This window comes from Cryptotermes secundus, unplaced genomic scaffold, assembly GCF_002891405.2.
Source record: "Cryptotermes secundus unplaced genomic scaffold, Csec_1.0 scaffold181, whole genome shotgun sequence".
Lineage (NCBI taxonomy): Eukaryota > Metazoa > Arthropoda > Insecta > Blattodea > Kalotermitidae > Cryptotermes > Cryptotermes secundus.
Window position 1 is genome coordinate 2,264,634 of NW_019723906.1, and position 24,356 is coordinate 2,288,989.

Consider the following 24,356-nt stretch of genomic DNA (forward strand, 5'->3'; position numbering starts at 1 on the left):
ATTAGATCCGTAATGACTTATGCTAGTCCCACCTGGGAGTTTGCGGCAGACACCCATCTAGTTAAATTGCAGCGCCTGCAAAACAAGGTTCTCCGCACCATTGGCAATTTTCCAATGCGCACACCGGTCATGGCACATGGCATTCAAAATCCCGCACGTATATGACTTTATAACAAAATTATGCAGGCAACAAGCAGAAGTCATACAAAATCATGAGAATGAGAATGTTCGCAACATCAGACAAGGTGAAGCCCGACACAGAAAGTATAAGAGGCTTAAACTTGGCGGCGGTCAGGCATACGACCGTTCAAGTGACTAGACTGCCGTAGTAGCGAATAATACTGGAAATAGGGTGTAATCTGCTGTACTGAGCCTGGACTGACAGGGGCCTTGTATATATTGTACATAAAAGTAAGAAATAAGTGTGTATTGTAAATTTATGTAAATACAGACAGTGGGCATATTAATACAGACTGACTGACAAATGACACACCCGACCTTTCGTCAGAGAGGGCGCCCCACATAGACAAGACAGTAACTTTCATTCAAAAGAAATATCTTGGGGCTTGACACCAAGACAGACAGACTGACAGGCCGTCAGTTGTAACATGACTTTGACTTTGACTTGAATGTGATATTGTCTAGGGGTTGAATGCTGTCTGTTAGACCGGCGAAACAGCATGTTAGTATGTGGGATGTTCCCACATAGTATTATGAATATACATTTTCAGTGGCCAGAAGAATTACCTAGCCTTCTAAAGCCCCTCTTAACTGAGACATCAGCATTAGTGAAATGCAAGAGTCAAACACGCTATTCTTAGCAGGCATTAAATTAAGATTCTAACGATAGAAGAATATTAATATCACACATGTTCTATTATTTACAGCTATGGAGATGCCTGCTTACAGTGTGAATTAAATGGTTGCCTAGTGAAAGAACATAGATCACTTTTTAATTATAAAAGTGCATATGGATTTATGATACATGAACTAAAGTACAAGATGTAATTATATTTAGTTTTATCCTTGTGATGTAGGGTACACCTTAAAATTAAGTCTTCAATTGAATACCTGTTAATTTGTATGTGTGTTCGCAACCCTGCAAAATGCCTGTTAGGTTTTCTCAGTCCATCTGAATGCACTGAATTACTCAAGAACCACCAGATGGATTTTTCATGGAATATAATATTGAAAAATTTTATGGGAAACTGTCAAACAATTTAAGTTTTCACATAGGTCATACATATTTAATGATTACTTTCATGAAGACATTTATACATTTCTGTATGTGCCTTGCTAAATATTTACCAGACAGAAATGTTTGAAAGAAATGTTTTAAGAAAAATTGAACCCTGTATTTAATGTCTAAATCTATTTACCCATAAGTTTTAGGTTTTTCAAGATGATTACACAACAGAAATGCTATGAGTACATTTTCAACCTTTCATGTACAACAATCTACCATGGTCTCCAGATTACAATCACAGTTAATAATAATAATAATAATAATAATAATAATAATAATAATAATAATAAAAATGACAATGACGATGACAACAACAAAACAACAATAATTAACAAATCTCTTTATTTGGTTTGGACACTGTTAAAACCGGAACTCTTTTATTCTTCTAACCTAGTGTTCTCCTATATTTTCACTTTGAAAAATAAACAACAATATTAAACAGTATCTTTAATTTCCATTCATGATGTCTAATAGCAGTAAATACTGAGTCTTTGATACTGATTGTATACTCACGCTTTAAGTCTATATAATTTTGACTTCTTGCCAACTGATTCAACTATGACAACCTAACAGTGAACAGCATGTGAATTTAATGTTTTTGATTTGTTTCATTCTGGTCCGTCACACTAACAATTAGGCAAAAATAATACCGTCTAATGTGACTATTTAAGTTTTAAGTATTTTTGCCTTTGTAATTTAATGTTTGTTTATTATAAAGTAAAAGTTCATCATAGTGTTACTTTTTAATTTATAACACCTACTGCCAAATGTGCCTGTTAAGTGTACACTCTGCACTTTTACTTTATATATTTCGTTATTATGTCATCTTGTATCTAATTGTCCTCAGGAGCAGACATTTTAGAGCTTATGAAACAGCATCAGAGAATCTCAGTCTAACTGAAAAGGAAAAGTACTGATGTTTTAATGTTATCTTCTTTTAGTATTCAACACACAAAGTGAATGATTTACAGACTTGCTGCCTTTAGTCACATGCTTCTTCAATTGAAATAAAAAATTCTGATCATAATATGGGTTATAATTCAATATGTCATAGAAAGATGGCTTCATTAGAGGTTAATTTTGCATCAAAATGGTAAAAATAAGTTATGTATATATTGTGTAAGAAAATTAATTGAGTGTATCTCTCCTTCTCAATTAAATCTGTGTTCTCATGTACATCATTTAAGTAACTAATTTTATGAGAGCAGAATCTTCATGTGCAATAGTATTAATGCCAAAGCTCATAATGAGACTAAGTGGGTAATTTGTCACCACCACATGGTATATCCTTGGTTCATAGATGGAAGATCCAAGAGTAAGTAGTCATAGACAATTGACAAGTAGCCATCCTGCTTGATGGTTGAATGTAAGGTTAACAACCCCTCACTTTAAAATGTTCCATGTTAGAAGTGAACTGTGGTGATATACGAAATTCTCATTTTGCAGGTGATAAAAGCTTGTCTGAAGATTTTTCACAGAAGCATAGCATTGTGTGTCATAATGGAACAAAAATTCCACTTACTGCCATTCCAGATGATAACTGCGCACTGACTGTTGTTACTGGCGGAGAGGTGAGTTACTTGTTGTGATAAAAATTGTGTACATTTTCCATGCAAACCTTATATGGTAACCTGTGATGTCATTTTTTGTGAAAGCATTTCCCACAGCCTTACAATTCTTTCATATTTCACTTGCAGAGAGGTAAATTAAGGGAGGGTAGTTTTTACATCCACTTCAGGCAATGCAGCTATTATTCATAATGCAAATACCTCTCTGATGCTTTTCTGTACCATATCGTTTTTGATTTCAGCCTTCCAGAAATGTGACACAAAAGCATTTTCTTTCAAGGTCCCAGCATAAGCTCATTTGAGAAAGCAACAATACAAATCATTGCTTTCATTCTGTCATAAAAGCAGGCTCATGTGCATATAAGTCTACAGTGAAGTTATATAGAGCAGCATGTTTAATGCAAGAGCTGCTTGATGCTGAAGGTTTCAGAAACAAAAAATAGATTTTTCCACCCCTTCAGTCAACCCATGACAAAAAGGATTTGCCTCTTCTACTCAGATTAGTTTGTGACCAATATTGCAGCAGTTCTACTCTGTCCATTTCAAAATCTCTATTGCATAGATTTGTTATTAGATTTCCTTATTTTTATGTTAATAGTTGAATCTCAACTGTTGCCACTAACAAAATGTCTTGTAGACCAAATATTCCTCAGACAATGGACACTCTCTAACCTGATATTCATATTTTTTCTGACGAGGACTGTCTGTCCATATTGAAGGGTTTTCTGATTTTCTTCAGTACCTCCAGAAGAATAATGTGGTGTATAGACCCATTTCTAAGCTGTGACTCTGTAAACAGCGGCTGTTGTTAGGTAATGCAAACAACATACATGCACACAACAACAGAACAACGTTATGCAACCTGTTTCTAAGCACTGGATCAGTAAACATGCATCTACAGCAATAGGGTTATTGTAGGGTTATTGCTGGAAACGGTGCTTTCTATTCTGTCTGTGCAAAGTGGTTAGAAAGAAGACAATTTGAGAAATCCAGTTAGTTCAGGTTTGGCAGTTCAGTTGAGTTTTGCAAGGAGGGTGATAAGAGAGAGTTGAAAGTCTGGCTGTGAAAGAAAGAGTTAATTGTGGCTGTGAGAAGAAGACTTTATGTGTGCTGTAGTTACAATGAGATTGTTATAATTACCATCTTAATATCGATTTCCAGGATTTGAGTAGTGAATACTGAGAACACTTGGTGTGTGTTAGTGATTTGAAAAGTGTGAAAAGAGATAGTGCCATAATTACTTGTAGTTCCGAGTGGTGTGCACAAGTGTGTCAATAAATCCAATATCCAATCCATATTCTGCATATAGTCACACCCCTAAAATCTGAAATTATATAGTCCTCTGCTGGTAGCGTAGTTGGTTGAGGCACTATGCTACAAGTCTGAAGGTCGCAAGTTTGAGCCCCGATGAGGTGGATTTTTCAATTTTCCTAATCCTTCCAGGCACACTATGGCCCTGGGTTTGACTCAGCTTCTAACAGAAATGAGTATCAGGAACCTTCCTGGGGTGTAAAGGGTGGCTGATGTGTGATAACCTTACCACCATATGTGAGCCAACTGTCTAGAGAAAATGTAGGAGGCTTGAAGTCTCACAACCCTATGGGCATTCACGGCTGTTACAGGGATAGCTTTACCTGCTCCCTGACATCCAATTTACTGCTCTCGGTCATAATTAAATAGTAAGAAATAAAGAAGCTATATTTATCTGTCAGCTGTCTTATTTCCCCCAGGTTATTATCAAAGATCTTTTCACCCTCTTTGCTTTCCATACTACATCATCTCACTGCAACAACCATATATCATTCTTCACCATATATCCAATCTTGAATACTCAAATCAAGAATTATATCAAAAGTAGCAAGTCTGCGAGTTTAAAATTTGGAAATATTGAAAACTATAATATACAAAAATCTTCTCCACCATTCTTTCCCCAGTCTGTTTATCAGATCCTCATATGACATGGCATGCTTTTGTTGAAAGTTATGTTCCTGTTGGAAAAGTGCTGTTTCATTTAAGACATATGACAAAATCTTATTATAACGAACTTACATTTTATAGTTGGTTGCAAGAGGAAGTCGGTCCACAGCTGAATCAAAAGAACTCTATCTAACACTGCTTGAGCTGGATGAATGGTTTGGTTCTACCGAAAACCAATTTTGGAACATCTTTCATTTATATAAAGAATTTAACAACACAAAGGACCTTCTCTTCAGGGTAAGGCATAAAGTCATGAAAGATTTAACTTAATATTTCCAGTTCCAGCATTTTGAAAGGGTGAGAGAAATTTGTATGGCATTCTATTAAGTATAAGGCCCACTTAATCAGCTGTTCCTCAATTCTGTTTTCCTTATTACCTGCCATCTGAATTCAGATCATGAGACTTGTTTAAATTGGTTTGTTTAACCAGTAATTTACATTTCTACTTCTGATACTGGTACATAATATTACAGAATAAACTATTACTTTGGTTCTATTTCAGGGTGAAACCCTTGGCATTCTAGAATTATTCATGATAAATGAAGACAGAAGTGTACAAACTTATGCAGATCTGAAGACCAACAGTGAAAAATGTAAACATCCAAAAAAAGAATCAGGAGCTAAAGAGAAAGAAGTAGGGAAAATAGGGCTATTACTCATGCTGATAATGAGTTGCCTGTTATTCTGAAGACTGAGTTAATTGCTTGAAAGACAAACAGTGGAAGGTTATTAATAACTAAGATTAAAGTAGGAAACTATCCTGACAGGAGACTTTAGCTGAGTTATTAAATTAGCAAGTTAGTTTAGAATGTACACTACCTTATTCAATGAAACCATTAGAGAGTCACTCACTTTGCTCTTTAAACTGTTAGCATTCTTAATGACAATCAAAGCATTGATGATAAAAATTAAAGCTTGAAGTAAATTTTGATTTAGTCACCAGGTGTTAAGTTATTTTTTCATGGCTACATTTTAATATCATACTGTGTGACAGATATTGTTTTGAATTGATTTGAATAATTGTTTAATTACATTTTCTTTACATTTTGTTTATTGTGTCAGATATTAAGATGTAGCTGGTTCAAGGTCAGCCTAGAAAGAGGAAAAGCAGGATTATTCATGCTTCCTCTTGGAATTGTGCCATTGCAATAATTGTAGTTAATTATGATCGAATTTGGAATGTAGTTGTCTCTGTTAAAAATTGTTTTCTGACACAGGCATTTTCATATCCTCCATGTTTTTGTAAATTCTCTTGCATACACTTGGCATTATTGTATATGATATATACTATATAAATTGTTTCATGTTTCAAACTTTTTAGTAAGGGAGATATTTTCCAATAAGAAAGTGCACTACAATTGTAGACATATTTTAGACAAAGCCTAGTGATGCATTGTTTTCAACGTGTGTGTCAGGTTTCGAACTCGTGCTTCTTACGAGGGTTTTGGGTCTAAATTAAGTCTTATATTATTCAGGCACTTGGTAAAATGTTGATTCAGAGAAGTTTGAAGGTATGAACTGTAATTTAGTTGAAATCATTATGATCTGGAAGATTTTGCAGTATATAATTAACAGCTATTGATTTTTTGCAAATAAACTGAGAAATATGTCATCCTATAGCTCAGAAATGACTGTATTACAATTTGTAAAGTGAATAAATGGCTGTAATTATCTGGTGGAAATACAGTAATTAAGAAGAATAAGAATCTATCAAAAGGCCACGTGGTAGCTTAGTTGGTTCATAGAATATGCTGGATTCCTGATGAGGTCATTGGGTTTTTCAACAGACCTAATTCTTCTAGGCACACTATGGCCCTGGATTCAACTCAACCTCTAACAGAAATGAGTACCAGGAATCTTCCTGTGGGTAAATGGTGATCAGCGCGTAAGGCTGACAGTCTCGTCGCCATCTGTGAGCTGACTGTTTAGACAGTGTGGCAGCCTTGACATCTCACAAGCCTATAGACCTCCATGGCATGTTACAGGGATAAATTCACCTTTTCTTTAGGAATCTGTCATACCAATATTCTCACCTACATTCTTGCTCCCATTAAACTTGTTTTGGGTCACATTTCTATTATTTCCCATTTTAATCAGTTAACTGAACCTGTGAGCATACTGAAATTTAATTCTTGCCTTCCTACCATTTGCTGACATCAGCCAAGGCATTTCAAGAACGAAGAGAGAAATGGAGGCCAGAAACCTCGAGTCCTGTGGGAGGAAGCAGCCGTTGTTTTTTTTTTCCAGTGCTAATCTGACAATCTGGAGCAGCTGAGGAAAACATTAAAATCTTTCTGGGTAGCTGATATGACATCTGATATTCATACAAAGTACCTTGAAAAGCCATTTCTACGCAGTGCTATATTTGTTGCAAATTGTGATGGATTGTAGAAACATGCATTATTTTTATGAAAAAAAGTCTCAATTGGTAGATAAATTCAGCCTCCACACATTGGCAGAGCATTAATGTTAACCATGTCAGCCCCACTGACACTTTGAAAACTAAAATAAAGTGTGCAACTTTGTAGTTCACTGGTGCTCCACATACTGGCAGAAGAAGCTCTAAGATAATGCATCTTCTGTCACCTCAACTAGAGAGCCCATCAGAGGCTTGTCAGCCAAATTCTCGCAGCTTACATAGGTCCGGCCGTTTGAGAGCATGGGTCAGTTAGAATACACATGATATGGTATGAGCTTGAAATTAGTTGGGTTATACAGGCAGGCTGCAAGAAATATGGTCACATGGAATCATGAGAGTGGGAGAGGAGAAAGAACCCGGTCAGGGACAATTGAAATGATTAACAGGAAAGTGGCCCTTCCAGGACACTGGTCCTGATAGGGCCATTTTCCTATTTACTGTTCCTTCAGCCAGATTAGCCATTTTGTGAATACGATTTGAACTGGATACCTCCTAAATGCAAATAAAGTATGTTACTGTCATATCAACCTGCTTCATTAAAAGAATCAAATTATCTCTAAAACATTTTGTTTGATTACTAATATTGCTATTATAATTACATATAAAAACAGATGAATTAACAAATTATGAGGACAGTCACCTCAAAACGATGGCAAGTTCAACAGTCTAAATGTTATAAAATATATTGTAGGCAATTAGCACTGCCCACTTTGTCTAAAAAAAAAGGCAATTTATCCTTGGGTGTCACAATAAGCATTCACAGAATGTGCGGATTTAATTCTGAAATTAAATCTAATAATTTAAACAGTGTTTTCTCCCAGATGAAATACAAATTGTTACATATGTCATACAGCAGAACATATGCAATGCTAATAATATTAATGTCTTAGAAAGAGATAGAAGGATCAATAGCATCTTTATTTCAGAGCAGGGAGTAAAGTACTCAAGCCTTAAGAGGAAGAAGGAAACATTAATAGCAACAGTACTGATTTTCACTCAGCACCTATTACCTTAATTTAAATTGTGTGAGCAGAGTTCACAGTTATAAGTATATTTGTTATGAAAAATCTGAAAACTTCTTGCAACTTCATGAGATTTTCCAACAGAGATTAGTATTAAGGTCACCACACAGCGGTGTCTGAAAATTGTAATGCCGGTAGTGTTAAGTTTAAAACCCAAACTTGATTTCTTACTGGGTAGCAGTTTAAACATAATTTAGATTTTGTATGTAACATATATTTTTCATGAAATAATATATTAGACACCGTTGATATTAAAAATATTCTTATGAATACATGAATATACTAACTGGGTGAGTAATTTTGTTTTTGAGGTTAATAATAACCAATTAGCAAATACATTACTCATATATAGTAGGACTGCATTTTACATATCTTGTTGTAAGGTTTTCCTCAATTTAATATTCAAATTTGTTGTTCTGTTCCACAGAGCAAAACTATGTTTGAATTTTACTGTAATATAAAATATGCACTGTTTTATACCAGACACCTCTGAATTTCATATTTGGAAAATTAAAAGATAATGAAGTTTCTTGTGCTTAAGTAAGCACTGTACTATGAAGACTCAGCACTGGACAGAGGTGAGTAATCAGTTTCATGCCCTGACCAATTTACCCCTGGTGAAAGCCCTTGGTACCTATTGCATAGAAGTCTGGATAGGCCCCAGGGCCAGTCTGAATGTTGTGGAGAAAATTTTCATGCCCCTGCCAAGGATCCAATTTACATGGTCACTGTATGTTCGATTTCAGTAACAGAATATCTACTAAAATGAGATATATTTAGAAAAGGGGGGGGGAAATTTAAATATCTATAGTTCTTACTGAAGCATACCAGAATCAGCAAAATACAATGGTTGACAAATAAAAGGATAGATATCATATGGAGGATAAAATACAGAGAAATTGTGTTTTAGTCCTATTGGTACTACAAATGAGATTTCAGAATCAGGAACACAATCCATTTTTACTCTAAATAACTTTACTGATTAATAAGCACTGAAACTTCTACCTTTTTCTTTGTTATTTAAAGTAATCTATTACATACCATATTATACAGAGTCATGATTTATTGTTTGCCACATTTCATTAAATACATACCACATCCAAAAACATTTTAAAATGACGTATATCTTAATATAATGTATAAGTTGTGCTATTTGCCAAATTTCTGCAAAATTTGTTCTCGAGAAAAATATAATGTTTGAGTTGAGCTTCATGCAGCCTTAATTAGTGATTGCACTGGACAGATGCAGATGACATTAGTCATCTAACAACGTTTAGTGAAGCAATGCTGTACCAGATTAGTAAATTGTTCAATATTATTTTACATGTTATTATAACACATTAACGTTATATATTTCTTTTTCCCCCTCGTTGGTGTCTCCACCTTATCGTGGTGAGGGGGTTTGAGTATGCTAAGGACCCTGAGAGCTATACNTTGTTTTCTTTATAACACATCAGTTCTGGAAATGAATACAACAGCGGTCTTTTTTATTGTTAAATATGGAAATTATTGTACAGGTACATATTTATACCTGTTTTTGTATGCATGGACTGCTTCTGTGGTCTAGTGGTCAGAGTCCCTGGGTTCGATTCCCGGCCCTACCAGATATTTTCTGAGAAGTAGTGGGTCTGGAATGGGGTCCACTCAGCCTCATGGTGATAACTGGGGAGCTATTTCAAGGAAATAGCAGCTCTGGTCTAGAAATCCGAGATTAATGGCCGTGTGGATTCATTGCGCTGACGATGCAACACCCTCTATCCACTAAGTTGGCACTGCTTCACCGACAAGCGGCGGTCGCTTGGTCGATATAGTTCGCTTGTGGACTAAAGCCACGGAGAGTTTTTTTTTAAGTATGCATGAACTTATAATCAGGCGAAATACATCCTGTCAGTAACATTTTACCTATCCTGTATCTTTTTGGTGAGCACTTGCTGTATATGTCATGGTTAACACAGGCTCTATGAAACAAGTTATTTGGTTGTTACAGAAACCAAAGAAGTTGGTGCCTGTATACAAGTGTCTAGTTAAGAACCATATATTTAGAGGTGAGAGTGTTTGTGTGGAAGATGTGAAAGGGTTGGAAATTCATCATTGGCTTCAAGCAAGCATGAGGAAGCTTGCAAATAGCCATATTTGTTTGAATCATGCAAATCACTCACTAGGATCTGACAATGCACAGAAAACAGAATACATATAGAAGTATTCTGCTCCCTGAGGTAGTTACTTAGCAGTTTAGTGTGGCCTTTTAGGATTAAAATTTATTCACCATCTTAATTATCATTGTATTTTTCAGCAGCTCTCAGAAGCAACATCATGATCACCAGGTGAACTGTTCCCTCCTTTCTGGGTACATAACTGGTATCACAAAATATATAACCTTCATATATTTTCACAGTATTGTTTACTACATAGATTTCTCCAATAATTGCAGTATAGATTTGTCTAAATAGGCTGTGTGCATTGTAGAATTAAAAAGTAATGTCCGTGTCAAATTTGAATATTCCACACAGTAAACTGCTTCATATCTGTTTAAAATTTTGTTAGTCTTGTTTAGCATAAGGTTTTAGAAATCTGCTCTTTGTTTTAGGTGGCAGTTTATAATAAATGATTGAAATCAGTGCTTGAATTATTTGAACTTCTTTATCTGAAGTCAGAAGACAAGTAATCTAAAGCCAATACAAGATTTCTTTAAGGAAAATACAGTGTGCGCCAAAACTTACAGTATTGAAATGAAAAGATGTCCTGTTGATACCACTGTCTAGTCATCTGAAGGCCACTGGCATGGCAGAACCTTCTCAAATCCTGAAGAAATGGTCTTATCACCATGTCCCTGTAGAATTCTTGGGTGACGGTAAGAGCACTGCCTTCCTCATCCTCAATGAAATAGGAGCCTAATATACCATGTGCTGAGATGGCACACCATATCGTCACACGTGTACTATGTAGCAGTTTCTGGACGATAACATCTGGCCACTCAAAACCAAGGAAGCGAGTTGTCTGGCGACCACTTCTGTACGATTGGAAATAATACTGAACTATGAATATTTTTTCCTCCGTCGAGAGACCCATTTCTAACATCTGCACAACACAACTTCCTTTTCACTACTGGGAACACTTGTGGCTGGAGCTATGCCCTATCGATAAACACACATGCACGTTTGAGATGCACGAATTTCAGTACTGTTTCTTTTGGTGCATACTATACATGTAAATAATTGTTCCACCATGGGGTAGGAAGAAGCATGTTTCCTAATGGCACGCACCTGCTATGTATGCTGTTATGCCGTATATTTCGAGATTGGAAATTTAAGGCATTGCCCAAATGTTACGAGACTTGCAAAAGCGTCTTACAGCAAATAGAGCAATGATGGCAACACAAAGACCGTGTAACCAGGTCAACAATGTACTTAATCAGCAGAGATGCGTAATCGCACCACTGCAAGTTGCTTTACTAGGCCACTGGAGGAAAGTGAAATTGCTAAATGCACATGGGATGAGACGCCACGGATTCATCCACAACAAAGGCGGTTAGCCAATGGGAACCCACCGCTTGTAATTTAAGGGCAAAAGGAGGAGGTAGCTTGACTTTTGGGGAAGCAGCTGCGTTAGCAGTTTTATAGTATAAAGAGAGAAAAAAAAGATGTTGAGGGATCAATCGAAATCGTAATATCAGACGAGCCGCCGAAGGCTCTGCTCGACATGGGTCCTACAAGTGATGGTGCCGCTGCGTCTCTATCTCAAGTAAGTCACTTTGCTCATACTGGCCATGCTATTCAACTTCAATGTTGTTGTGATATGTTGAAAAGTGACCTCCAGTGTGCCCGGTGAGTTTTTAGGGTAGAGACTATGCCAAAGAGGATAGGAGAGTTAGTGTAACGAGTAATGGCCGAGGTAGCCAGTGTGGTAAATATGGTCGTTGTTGTATTACGTATTGTAATTTCTGGTAGTATGCGGAGCACGCATATTTATTGTTTATTGTTGTGACCACTGATTTTCTGATAAACATAGCTAAGCTTGTAGTATTTATAGTTTTAGGAGCATAATATTTAAAGGTGAAGCATTATGATAGGATAGGGTAAAACTGTGAAATGAATAGGAGAAGAAAAGAGAGACAGGCTTGAGTCATACACCCTCGAAGGGGAGATCATAATGAAGTGATGGCCTGGCGAATTAAGACACTATGTAGTCCCGACTGAAAGTCGGCATTGTTATTACTGTAAATATTATTGTACATAAGAGTGTAAATAGACCGAGGTAGTTAGGGTAGGATGTACACAGCGATTTTTGATTAAACCCTTCCCCCGACTGACCCAGAGCTATCCCAGTCCCGACGGAGGCAGAACTGACCCCAGGCAGCCAATGGCAGCTGCATGCAATGAAGAAGGTTCAGAGCCAGGAGAAGCCTAGTTGAGGGTAATCAAAATAACACCCCAGTCTTGGGGACATGACAAGTAGTGGGTAAAGATGGGGCAGGACCCGCTTTACGCCATTACAAAATGTGCCAGTGACAGGGGGGCCAGCCAACAAAAGGATGGCGACTGAGTAATTTAGTACTATTTTATTAACCCCCCCCCTTTAGGCATAACAAATTGGTGACAGCAGTGGAATTTAGCCAAAGGAGATGGCTGACAAAGTGAATTAGTAGTTGTTTTTACCCACCCCTGCCATCAAAGCATTACATATGACGGCAGCAATGGGACATCAAACCACACCTGTCGCCAAAGCATAACATATGGGAACAGTGGAGGTGGGATTAGCCAAAGAGAGTTGGCTGACGGAGTGAATGAGTAACGTGTTTTTCCCACCCCTGTCACCCAGGCATTACATATGCTACATTGTTAAAATATGTGTATGTATGTATTGTGACGTATTGTGCTATGGAGGACATCCCCTCCCCCGCCAGCGGTGACGTAACAACATCGGGCACTGTCGCTACTATTGTAACAGGCCAGTCAGCACTCCGCCCCCTCCCCCGCGGTGATGTAGCGGGAGATGACGCGGTTGCTACAGAGCAGTAAACAACTCTCGACAGTGTTGCTAGGCAACCTGTAAATACAGCGTCAGACATCAGTGAAAGCTATCATGTAACTGTTTTCTGTGTCGTCCGTCCTGATGCTAAACAAGGAGCAGCGAACACTTGTAGTTAGTGAGTACTGAGTATTGAGCCAGTTACTAGAGAAAGAGTAACCAGTTAATAGTTAATTGCAGTCTAGTATCTGTGGTCACATCGATGGCAGTAACTGTCAGATTGTAAACTGTATTAGTGTAAGAGCGAAGTGGAATAAATTCACTAGATCAAATAAGGTGTGAAGTTACTTGTTGCATGACATATACCCAACACGTGACAATATGTATGTATCAATATGTTAAAACCAGAAAATGTAAAAATAGCTGAAAATGTACAGAAGAATCATGGAATATGTACATGAACTATTAATAATTAGTTTCTGGAAATAACATAGACTTACTAATGAATTTACTGAATTAAATTAGAGGACCAATAAGTAATGTAAAAAACTCTGCTTAGAGTATTAGTATTAATCCATGAAGATAAGAAATTGCAATATTAATGAAGTTGTAAGTTAACAGCTAAATATAGATTTACATTTATTTTCACTTCATGGATCCAGTCATCTCGTAATATGACTGGATATAAAACATGTCACACATTACAAATTCATGATGACTACACATCATACGTCCTTGGTCCAATAAAATATATAATCAGGCCTCATGCAGACAGCACAAGTTGTCAAGATAACACACCTAGGCCATGGAAAAACCACTGTCAAATTCAGACCTTGCCATTCCACACATACTGGCCAGCCATATCATCAATACAGTTTCATTATAACATATTAAAATTCATAACAAACACAGACATCATACATACTGCCACACTTACAACAAGCAAGTCTCAACAATGTATAATACAAGCACACAGACCATCTATCAACTCTTAACTTTTGAGCCCCTTGCATGCTCGACAAATTCATCGATAGAACAAAATGAGTTACTTCACAAATAATTTTGTAAAACAAACCTAAATTTATTTTTATCATTTTTTAAAACTTAGATATGATGGCAGTATTAAGTAGCTTGATAGGATCATAAATGTGTTGAAGGTATGTGAAGGTGGTCATTCCTTCTGGTACCAATGACATATACAGAATTATTGGTTTGAAACTTAACCAAATTATTAACAACAAATATCATCAATGAGAGCAAATATACACATAGGATTGGTAGTATGTCAAGCTTTTTAAATAAATCTCTACATGTATGAATTGGGCCCACTCCCATCATTATTCTTATTATTTTCTTTTGCATAACAAAGACCTTGAGACTGTCTGATGTATTTCCCTAATATATTATTCCATATTTCACAAATGAATGATAATACGCATAATATACAGCTTTAAGACTAATTTTCATATCATACATCCTGCTGTGTTACAATATATACAACTTATTTATTTGACTGTCACAACGCAACAATAAAAGAACTTCAAGGACAATGCCCAGATATAGTTCTGCTACATGTTTCGGCCACTAGTGGCCACTATCAGGAAAACACACTTCAACAAACGTACACCACTGAACTGCAGTACGCAAAATTTTATACAATGTCATAAATCATTTAAGATAATTTGCAATAAGAATACAATAAGTAGGTTATTTAAAACTAATAAAAGTAATATATAAAAAACGAAATTAAAATTTGATTGATGTTTTTTAACATCGAATCAGTCGTTGGTTCCACTTTACATACGTATCCGTCGACAAATAGTAAATTTCAATGTTTCATTATAAAATTGTATAGGTGGCCCAATAATTAATGGAATAGTTGGAGCCTCAACATATGGAGAATTGTATGTAATGTATGGGGGGATAGTACTGCAAAGTATGCCACGAACTTTTCCCCCCCATATACATTCTAATTTATTATAAACTAACCAGCCTTTAATTCAACACTACATAATATCAGCAGTTAAAATGCCATTAAATAAAACAAGAATAAGTAAAAAAGAAATAAAGCACTAGCTTAGGATATATTTTCCTTTCCATTAATTAATTAATTCACGTACTATTGAATTAATTAATTAATGGAAAGGGAGACTATGAAAGGCGTTGGTTGCTTAAGACAGGAGGACGGTGGCCATGGAAGTCGGAATCCGCTAAGGAGTGTGTAACAACTGACCTGCCAAAACACTAGCCCCGAAAATGGATGGCGCTAAAGCTCTGTGACCATACCCGGCCGCCGGAAGGCAGGGCTTTGATGCTGAAGCCCTGGCAAGTAGGAAGGCATGGCGGTGAGCGCGGAAGGGTCCGGGCGTGAGCCCACCTGGAGCCGCTGCGGTGCAGATCTTGGTGGTAGTAGCAAATACTCAAGAGAGGGTCTTGAGTGCTGATGTGGAGAAGGGTTTCGTGTGAACAGCCGTTGCACACGAGTCAGTCGATCCTAAGCCCTAGGAGAGATCCGATGCTGATCCCCTCGTTGGTGTCTCCACCTTAACGTGGTGAGGGGGTTTGAGTATGCCAAGGACCCTGAGAGCTATACCAGCGGTAGCGTAGCTACTGGCAGGGCCTCCCTTGCTGGACAGGTCAAAGGGTAGGCATCAGACGAAGAGAGACACCGAAAACCAAAAACTGATGCCAGAAGCAGCATCATCAGCAGCGACTTGAAGCAGAGCAAATGATGCTCGAGATGGTTCAAGTTCGTATAGCAAGAGGCATGACCAGAGTGGTTTGAGTGGCTGTTGTACTGCGATGTGTAAAGCAAATGGAAAAACTACCACATTATCACTTTTCCTGGATAGTCTGTTTCCAAAAACAGAGATACCATGTATGTGACCAGAAGACAAGGAAAAAGACGTAAGAAGATGCTGGATGACCTTGGGGACAGAAGAGGATATTTTTATTTGGAGGAGAAAGTTCTAGATCACATTAAGCGGAGGAACTGTTTTGGAAGAGACTGTGGACCTGTCGTATGACAGATTACTGATGAAATGAAACGAATTAATTAATTATGTCCACATACAAATTCAAATTTACTACATAGCAGTATGTATATACATGACACCACATATAATCTTCGATCACTAGATTACTTCTGTAGCATTAAATATATGACTGCAGTTAATTAAAATGAATTTTTTAACTTCCATTGTACAGCATTTACATTTCACATATGAGAAAATATTATTACATGGTGGTGAGAAGTCAGAAGATATATTTGATAAGGTAAAAGGCACAACATTTGGAGTCATGAAAGTGGGGGACACCTACTTCACCAATTGGACATGGCATCAGAATATATGAGTGTCATCTTATATTGTCTTCCATCCATGTAAGGAAATCTGACACCTTTGTGAATGCAGTGTACTGATCAGTGAAGCATTTTGCATCCCCTTCTGGCACTAGTCCCACACTCACAATTCCACGCAAATAATATTTCTGATCCCTCTCAAATGCTATTCCTCCACCACTGTCTCCTGGGCACACACTTGTACCTGCAGGACAGTAAAGAGGCAACTCAACATTCAAGTAACATTTCACATTTGAAAAGCATCTATAGCATGTAACTTCAGCAAAAGTTGGCATATCTATGAGACATAAAAGGAAAACAATGCATGGAACAAAAGTCAGATCTTTAGTATTTGCTAAGAAGAGTTTCAATAAAATTTTTATTAATTTTTACTTATGCATAAAATATAAGCTTGACCAAACTCTAGACGTGTGTCTGTTAATCTAAAGATGAAAAATGGTCATATATACATGGGTGCAGAAATGCTTCCCTTTTGATTTATAGCCCTTCAAGCTTGCTCATCAGAAAAAATATTCAAAGTGGCCTCCTTGAGCAATGATACAAGTCTCATGGATTTTGTTAGTATGGTCTTCAGTTATCTTACGTCTTATGTATTGATTTCTGACTTAAGCCCTTCTCACCAAGTACCAGACGTATAAACTAGGAGTCAGGTTCTAAATCAAAGACACCTGGTAACTATACAGTAATGTTCATCTACTCTAAGAACTAGGGCACATACTTTATGTAGGTAACCTTACAGAAGAAAAGTCATATGTTTGAAATTTCTATCAATATATGAATACTGGAAATACGTTTAAAATATTGTCATGTGTCTCAGTGACTAAGACATGGATTTGGATTGGTGAATTGGTTTACTGGATCTTCACTTGTTGTAATTACAATCAGTTCTTACACTCTCAAGATTACTGTAACTAGAGTACACAAAGTCTTCATTGCCTGTTAACAATTCACAGTTGAATCCTCACACCTCATTTCTGTGACTGCTTCATGTCCTTGACTCATGGCTTCTCAGCTATGACTAACAGCAAATGACCTCCACTGTCTCCTACAAACTTTCGGCATGGACCCCACAGAAAATGCCTATTATTGTAGATGTGTTTACAGTTCTGTTGCTTAGCACTGGCCATGGCATGGACTACATTGAAAACACTTCTTCTGTTGTCTGAATTATTGCATAACCTAGCAACGGACTGTTTACCAAGAATCTGTCTTCATGGGACCTTGTTTACCAACCTATTGCCTAGCAATGGGTGCACACATAACAGTATATTCTAATAATTTTCCAATGATGACATAATGTTCCACATTACTATACAATAATGACGCACCCTTCTTATTACAGAAGATGGAGTACATGCTCTTTGTTCTTTGTTATTGAACAGTGATTACAAAATGTGAGTTATTATACACCAATATATTACAAAATACAACAATAAATGGAAGAATTTTGATTTTATCCCTATATGCTGCAATAACAGAATCATGTGCCGATGTATGCCTTATCTCCTGAACTTTGCTTCCTTCAAACAGTGACAGCATGCTGCAAGTTTCTCAGAATTTATTGTTTATTTCAGTAGGGTTCATTTTCCAGACTCAAGTTCATATGCTTCTCTAACCACCTTAAAAGTTGAATTCCAGTGAGGCATTTTCCATATGAACAAAAATATTTTCCATGGTAAAACTTTTACAGATTCGCACATTAAACTTTTGCTGCTACTTAACCCATCACCAGGTGCAAGAGAATTAACGAGCCTCTCTGACAGTTAGCAAAATGTGTATCCTGCACAAATGCACTCAAAGTGGTTATACCATCTTTCAGGCTACTTTACTATGGACCATACTATATTAGTGTTATAATTACTAAACATATATTGCCTGTACAGTCATGTTATGAAGTTAAGGGGCACTTAATTAAGAGCATCACAATATTGACTGCAATATCTGTTGACAGAGTGATGGATCTGTTGATGAATTTTTTTGATTATTTAACGTGGTTTAAACTGAAGAGATTTTATAGACTCAAAAGATAAGGAAAGATGGCCTTTAATGGCCATTAGGTAAGGATTTGGAAAGAGGCACTTGTGACTTATTTCATGTTGCTGCGTTGGCATTTACTTCAAGGGACTAAGGGAACTCATAGTAATATTTGTTAGCCTCAGCCAGCACAAATGAGTTACTCCAAGGAATGGCCATATTTTGGTCTTGTAAGAGACTAACACATCCAGTAAGACAGTGTACATGGAGCAGACGGAAAGATTTGTAAGATCTTATAATTATTATGTTGAATAAGGACACTGAAGAGTGATTACTGTGTTGTCAAACATTGAATCATAACATTCATGATCACTTCTGAAATCATGCTTGAAGAGTCAAAAGACTACCCTGGATTTGCTGGGGTTTTTTTTTTTTAATTTCTGGGACCATGTTGAAAGTAAACACAAATTAAAGTGCATATGGCAGACATATTAACAACCTGCACATTATATATGTTGTCTAGATTTTAATATGTACCTTGTGATACGAAGTATCTAACACTCACCATTCTGGTAGCCAGCACAGAACTTGTCTCTAGTAACATAGGACTGAAATGTTTCTGGAATGGTATTCCAGCAAGTTTGGAAGTCTACATATGGCAAGTTCGTAGTTAGCAGTTCTGTGCTTGGTTCATTATTCTGTGTGTAGCCCCAGCCAACTGTCTGCGAATCAATGAGAAAGGAAGGTAATTTTAAAGATACCATGAAGCAAAGTAAGAATTACTGTATTATTTACAAAAATATCATTCAAGCCGGAACTGAGATATCTGGAAGTCAACTGGGCGGTATACAGATAAACAAATATTAATATTTACAAAGGTATCATTGGACCAGAATGTGAAAGAAATAGCAGACAGACGTTTTCTTTTATGGTATATATGTGATATTTCAAATCTGTGGATGATGGAGGTAAATTTATAAACACATATGAGAATGTAAAAAGGACTTGCAGAAATCCAAACTGGAGAAAACATTAGAGTATTTTAAAATAAAAAATATTTATCTTTTGATGTGGTGAAGAAATATGACCTATAAAATTAGCCATAATCTATATGCACCTGCATGAATGTTGTCACTTTTACGAGGGACTTAAAATCCTTTCTGTTGAAACATTCCATTTATTCCGTTGATGAATTTATGTCCTTTTAATTCTTAAGTGAGTGTGTTATGGTTTTATGTTATGATAAATATGGTGAGTCAAATGAAAACCTTAAATTTGTAATAAAAAATCGAAATTTCACGCCATTTTCCTGTAAGTTGGTAAGCATGCTACAAACAGTGTGCAGAATGGCCTGTAGGTTGCAGCATAGTGCAGATGCACAAACACCGTCACAGCACCAGTATAAGATGGCTGCCCCACTTGAGACTTGCACCAGGGAAGAACAGCATTCTGTTATTCGGTTTTTGTGTAGTTAAGGTGTGAAACCTATTGAAATTTATTGAAGAATGAAGTTTCAGCATGGTGATGCATGTTTGTCACAGCAGCAAGTGTATGAATGGAGTAGGAAGTTTGCAAATAGTGTGACTTCAGTGGAAGATGCTCCTCATCCGGGTCAGGCACATCGAGTTGTGACTCCAGAAAACACTGCAGCAGTTGAAGCCATAGTGAGGGAAAACCGCTGAGTGACATTGAATGAAATTGCAGCAAGTTTAAACATTAGTCATGGCTCAGCATACCACATTGTGCACGATGTGCTCCAGTTTCACAAAGTGTCTGCAAGATGGGTGCCACGGCAGCTGACTCCTGAATTGAAAGACTGACGTACTGATGCTTGTGAAGAACTTCTGCGGTACTTTGAACGAGAAGGTGATGACTTCCTTGCAAGAATCGTTACTGGGGACGAAACCTGGGTTCACATCCACCAACCGGAAATGAAGAGAGCAAGCAAGGAATGGCGCCATTCTTCATCTCCAAAATCGAAGAAGTTTCGAACACAACCATCAGCAGGGAAGGTTATGCTGACTCTCTTTTGGGACGAAAAAGGTGTCATCTTGGAACATTACATGCCTAGAGGGACCACTGTCACCAGTGCATCATACTCAGATCTTCTAAAAATCATCTTCGGCCTGCAATCAAATCAAAGCGATGTGGATTGCTGTCCACAGGTATCCTTTTGCAACATGACAATTCAAGGCCCCATACTGCCCGTACAACAGTTGTGACAATCAATGACCTGCATTTTGAGTGTCTTCCTCATCCTGCATACTCACCAGACCTTGCCCCAAGTGATTTCCATATGTTTGGACCACTCAAAGAAGCAATGGGAGGAAAGACGTTCCGTTCTGATGAAGAGGTACGCCACGCGGTGCATGAGTGGTTGCGCAGACTACCAAAAGAATTTTTTCCTAAAGGAATTCATGCACTTTGTAAGCACTGGAGTTGCATGAGTGGTTGCGGAGACTACCAAAAGAATTTTTTTCTAAAGGAATTCATGCACTTTGTAAGCGCTGGAGGACTTGCATTGAGCGTGGGGGAGATTATGTTGAAAAGTGATACAGCTTTGTACCACTTGTGCACAATAAAAAATACTAAAAAAATATTTAAGGTTTTCATTTGACTTGCCTACGTATATTAATAGTTACTGACTTGTTCTATATCTGGAGGTTGTGTCAATAAATACTGATTCTTGGAACAAATAAATTGATAATGAGTGCATGTTTGGGTGTGTTTGTCTGTATTAATAGTTGCAATACAAGAATGCAGTTCTGGGATGTGTTGTCACATAGCTTTGTACATAGATAGTAATTCTTAAGAGTGAGTCACCAGGTCCCTCTGAAACACTGGTACCTATCTACTAGAACTACATGGCATTACACACTAGAATATCATCATGTTCAAACTCAATGGTATAAGAACCTCAAATGTCATAGAGAATGTAGCTGCTTACATTCAAAATCTTTCATCTGCTTGGACAGTCTTCAGTTACTAATCTCTTTAAGTTTAATTTATGGTTCTTCCTTTTTAGGCTAATATATTCTATTTGTAATATTACATCCTTTTTTATAAAAAAATTATAGTATATAGAAAAATAATATGAAATTTTAAACTCTATATAAACTTACAACCCCAAGACTTCCATTGCTCAGTTGGAAGCGCTCATATTCATCTTTCCAGTCAACACATACTGGAAGAACTGCCCAAGTCAGCTCCACCGAGACATTCAATTTCACCAGGGCAATATCACTGGTGAAGTGCAGTTTTCGTCCTCTATAATTTTCATGCACTATGATCTCACTTAACTGGGAACAAAATACAGACTTAGTAAAAGTATGAATCCATCTCTGTCTGTGAACAAAAGAATTTATTTTAGATATTGATTAATACATTTTGTAAAAATACAATAGAAAATCTAAATTGTGAAGCTCCCTAAACTGCAACGCAACAAAGAGTATCTTGGGTTCTGGAATTTATTGTGCATCACAGGCTGTATGTGCTAATCTCTACATTATAAACTTCCGTGCAAATCTGAAACAGTAAGAGCCTTAATTCTTGGTCTTGGAGGCTTAGTTCTATGAATAGGCGATTCTTATTAGTCCTCTTCCAATACACATGCCAGTACCTCTCTCCTGATATACAGAACCTCTTCAGGTTACACATGACTTGACTGACAAATGTGAGTTTCTGTAAAGACCTCCAAAAATAAATTGAAATTGCATGTGGATATTTGTGTTAGTGGGTAAGGAGACTATTTACATGGCGGAGTATGTGTGCTTATGTATAACAATCTCTGTTAGGTTATATTTCTTGCATATAGAATACCATCAAAATATATAAAATGACAAAAGTCCATGTAAAATTTGACTTCTAAGAGGGTTTGTGGAACTCAACACTTGTGCACTTCATGAACTGTCTTCTGTATTGTATTCTGGTATTAAGAAGAAAAGTAAAGTTATTAACATCATCACTAATTGGAGGTAATTGTACCCATTGGATAGGATGTTGGGTGAGTCCTCCAGAGCCAGTCTGGATGTGATACAAAATAGAAAAGCCCCTGCTCCTGTCAGGAATCGAACTCCATTATGAAGCCCACAGTCAATCACTTTGTATTTTGAAAATGTTATGAAGAAAAAGAATAAAACCTAGTAAATGAATTGACATGCACATAACAAAGTGAAGAAATACAGAGTACTGGTATGTATGGCTTGGTAAAATGTACACCTGTAATTTGCATGAACTTTATGCAGAAGGTAGGCTGGAAGCCATAACTGAATTCTCATACCTGCCGCTCCTGCATTTCAGAATCTTTAATATTCCAGTCCCTGTAATATTTTCCAGCTGCAATTCTGAAATTATCCTTGTCCATGGTTCTACCATAGGCTTCATTCCAGAAGCAATGAGCAGCTGAAATAGTGAATACACATGTTAATATTATTTATCACTAACAATGTTCTCACACTTTACAAGGCACTGTTCATGGTCCTGTACAATTATGTAGTGTACACCATTTATTTATTTCTTTGTCCTTTATACACTACTTATTAACATAAAAGATTGCCTGCAGCATTTTATAACAGTGTTATTTTAGTAAAAATCACCAAGTACCAGATTATAATAGACAGTACTGTCAATAACTTTCTTCTTTCACTTTTCAACATAAAATATATATTATGTTCAAAAACCTACAGGATATCTTAATTAGAAGATGATGTTAAATCAGACATTTTATTTAAATTGCTTTCTTTTTGTGTGAAAAACTCCAGAAATGCATACAAATTTTTACTCTGAAAATCTGAAGATGAGACCATTTGAGAGACTTGGGCATAGATGGGAAGATAAATACTAACACAGGTCTTAACCCTATTTTGGAATATTCAACTAAAGTTGTACAAGGGTCCATTACTATATAGTGTCACATTTCATTTCAATCCACATCAAGAAATAATCTCCTTTCACCGAATCATCAGCTTCATTCACTGGGCTATGAAAATGTGTTTTTGTTGCATTTTTTCATATTTTTATATGAAAATTTATATTATTTTTGGAAATATTAAGAAAATAATACGCCATTAAAGCATCAAAGAAACTGGATGTGAGGATGTGGGTTAAACCATTTATACAATAAAATTCCTCCAGTTTGTAAAAACAGTGCAACACCACATATCTTCTTAAGGAACTCTTAAAAATTTTAGGCATCTGTACAAGCTCTTTTAATTCAAGTTGTAATTTATTAAAAATTTTAATGCCATTGCAGTACACACCATTTAGATACAATGACATAGAGGAAGTAGGAAAATATAAATTTTCACAATATCTGGTTTGTACATTATGCCTATTATAATTAGTAATAAAAAGATTCCTATTCTTTAGAACAAACAACAAAGATTGAAAAAAATATATTGAGATTTCAATGGTAAAATCTCTGTCTAAAAAGATCCCTACATGAGATCCTACTTCCATATCCTGTCATTAAATGAACAACTCTTTTTTGTAACATAAAAAGTATTTTTGCTATTGGTAGATTGACCCCAGAATATAATACCATAAGATAATATAGAATGAAATAAGGAGTAATAAATCATTACCAGTGATGAAAGAGACATATAAGGTTTGACTGATCTGATCATATAACAAACCCTGGTTAATTTGTTTAAAATACTGTCAGTATGCAAATTCGAGGATAATGTGTTGTCCATTTCCAGACCAAGAAATTTAAAGTGAGAAACCTCAGAGATTACATTATAAAAGTAAGGTTTCAGTTAATACAGATTTTTTTTTTCACAAATTGCATACAATGTGTCTTTAAAAAATTAATAGATAATAA

At 36.5% G+C, this 24,356-nt stretch overlaps 2 protein-coding genes across 4 annotated transcripts in view; one reads left to right on the forward strand and one right to left on the reverse strand.

Annotated features, from left to right (window-relative positions):
- Window positions 1-6,472, forward strand: part of LOC111862044 (transferrin) — a 50,744-nt gene extending 44,272 nt beyond the window's left edge. For all 3 annotated transcript variants that reach the window (XM_023847108.2, XM_023847106.2, XM_023847107.2), the window contains 3 exons: window positions 2,693-2,817; window positions 4,873-5,028; window positions 5,294-6,472. In XM_023847108.2, coding sequence (XP_023702876.1) covers window positions 2,693-2,817; window positions 4,873-5,028; window positions 5,294-5,479 — 467 coding nt within the window. In that variant the 3' untranslated portion in view covers window positions 5,480-6,472. The remainder of the gene's footprint in view (window positions 1-2,692; window positions 2,818-4,872; window positions 5,029-5,293) is intronic.
- Window positions 6,473-16,255: 9,783 nt separating this feature from the next.
- The window catches only part of LOC111861986 (modular serine protease), a 42,145-nt gene continuing 34,044 nt past the window's right edge, over window positions 16,256-24,356 (reverse strand). Inside the window, exons 9-12 of the mRNA XM_023846996.2 lie at window positions 22,815-22,936; window positions 21,658-21,834; window positions 19,101-19,257; window positions 16,256-16,745 (exon numbers count right to left, since the gene is read on the reverse strand). Of these exons, the coding sequence (XP_023702764.1) occupies window positions 16,558-16,745; window positions 19,101-19,257; window positions 21,658-21,834; window positions 22,815-22,936 (644 nt within the window). The 3' untranslated portion in view covers window positions 16,256-16,557. The remainder of the gene's footprint in view (window positions 16,746-19,100; window positions 19,258-21,657; window positions 21,835-22,814; window positions 22,937-24,356) is intronic.